Source organism: Aplysia californica, unplaced genomic scaffold, assembly GCF_000002075.1.
Source record: "Aplysia californica isolate F4 #8 unplaced genomic scaffold, AplCal3.0 scaffold00975, whole genome shotgun sequence".
Taxonomy (NCBI): domain Eukaryota; kingdom Metazoa; phylum Mollusca; class Gastropoda; order Aplysiida; family Aplysiidae; genus Aplysia; species Aplysia californica.
Window position 1 is genome coordinate 78,960 of NW_004798245.1, and position 1,820 is coordinate 80,779.

General features: G+C 46.7%; 1 protein-coding gene across 1 annotated transcript in view; it reads left to right on the top strand.

The window, feature by feature from the left end:
* Positions 1-996, top strand: part of LOC106013539 (protein quiver) — a gene marked incomplete in the record, with an annotated part of 26,670 nt that extends 25,674 nt beyond the window's left edge. The window contains 1 exon segment of the mRNA XM_013089538.2: positions 382-996. Coding sequence (XP_012944992.1) covers positions 382-613 — 232 coding nt within the window.
* Positions 997-1,820: the final 824 nt, after the last annotated feature.

Below are 1,820 nucleotides of genomic sequence, written 5' to 3' on the forward strand. Positions count from 1 at the left end.
TCTGTCTGTCTGTCTGTCTGTCTGTCTGTCTGTCTGTCTGTCTGTCTGTCTGTCTCTCTCTGTCTCTCTATCTCTGTCTGTCTCTCTGTCTCTCTCTCTCTCTGATTTAGCCTAACGCAGTGCTTGACAACCCGAACGATATCGTCCACACGTGAGCTTAATTATGCTGATTCTGGTGGCCGGTGGGCGCTGGCTAAAAAAAGGGTTGGGAAGCACTGATCTAGCCCAAGACTTTCTTAGATCTAAGAAAGCCAAGGTCAAACCTCATTCATTGTCATTCATCACTTACTCACTTTGTCCTTCCTCTTGCTAGTACCACCTTGGCCTCATTCATGCAGTATCTAATTTTAAATCCACCCCCCCCCCTTCTTCACTGTTCCCAGGCAAACTCCAGATGATCCGCACTTGCACGGCGGACCTCAACTTCCACCTGACCATGATCGACGGCGTTTGTCGCACCGAGCGCAACGGGAACGGCTACCTGTGTATGTGCGGTAAAAACATGTGCAACATGGCCACTGGGCGACACGTGACCTTGTGGCGGCCACCGCTGGCCTTGACCTTACTCCTCATGTGCTACGCCCTCGTGCCGGGCAGGTTACGCCTGGTGTGAAGGTCGTGTGCTGGACTTTCAGTCTCCCGCTTCACTGTGTGAACGATTGGGATTGATTTGTTTTGAGGGTTGTTATTTTGGCCTCTAGCAACCGAATTCCAAGGAATTTTGGCGGGTTTTTTTTTCTTCCGAAAACGAGTTGGTTTGTTTTTCGCTTTCTTCCACTGTCGTCATTTAAGAGTTACATGACGTTATAAATATGTTTTCTGAAAACTCAAAACTATCTTTTGGCTGTGAAATGTTAAATTATATTTTCTGTTGATGGCATCTGGCATCTGGCAACCTTGGATGTCTGGGAACTGACACGTCAGGGGATTTTTTTTCAGAACGTCACCGTATATATGTGCACGTAATCGGCTTACGTCATTCACGACTCCGCCTAGGAAGACTTCCTGTAGCCTACACAATAAGGGGCGTGTGACTTCCATCATAGTGGTCGCCATTGTGACCCCTGTTTCCTTATACAGCATATTATTGTGTGTTTTGATGTCGCAGAGACAAACACACAATGCAGAGACGACCCAGGGTTTTCGGATCCGATTTCAGCAGACAAGCTTTCTCTATCGTCTCGTATTTTGGATTCCCTAAGTGCGATGCATCAGGAGTCTGCGAGCCTGATTCACTCTGATGTCTTGGCCTGCAAACAGGTCAGCACGACGGAAGCACACACCAGACTGCACTTTGAACAGTTTTGCCCACCAATGGCTGCTCGCCCTGAGGTCACGTGATTTTGTGTGTTAAACTGCTCAAGTCGTGAACTTGCTCCATTTTTATGAAGTTACACCTATTCACTGCAAGTGTTCGTGTTTAGCTGGCAGAACTTCGCTTGAGCTGTGTGCGATTCTTATAGAGTGTTGATATGTTGATATTATGAAAGAATTCCTGTATTGTGAGGGATTCATATAGTGTGATGATTTGAGTGTTGATAATGACGTCACTTCCTGTAGGTTTTCTTCAATCTGTGGTTTCAATTCTACCCCCCCCCCATGTTGGGTAAATGGTATCTGCTCCCCGCAGTATGTCGAAGTGTTTGGGTGTTGTTATATTAGGTAGAACGTTCCAGGGGAGAGGAATTTGCCTGTTGCCTGTTTGTGTGAGAATTTTCCGCCTTCCAGACACAAGGCAAGTCGTTTTGAAGATATTACCATAGGTTTGTGTGTGTATGTGTGTGTGTGTGTGTGTGTGTGTGTGTGTGTGTGTGTGTGTG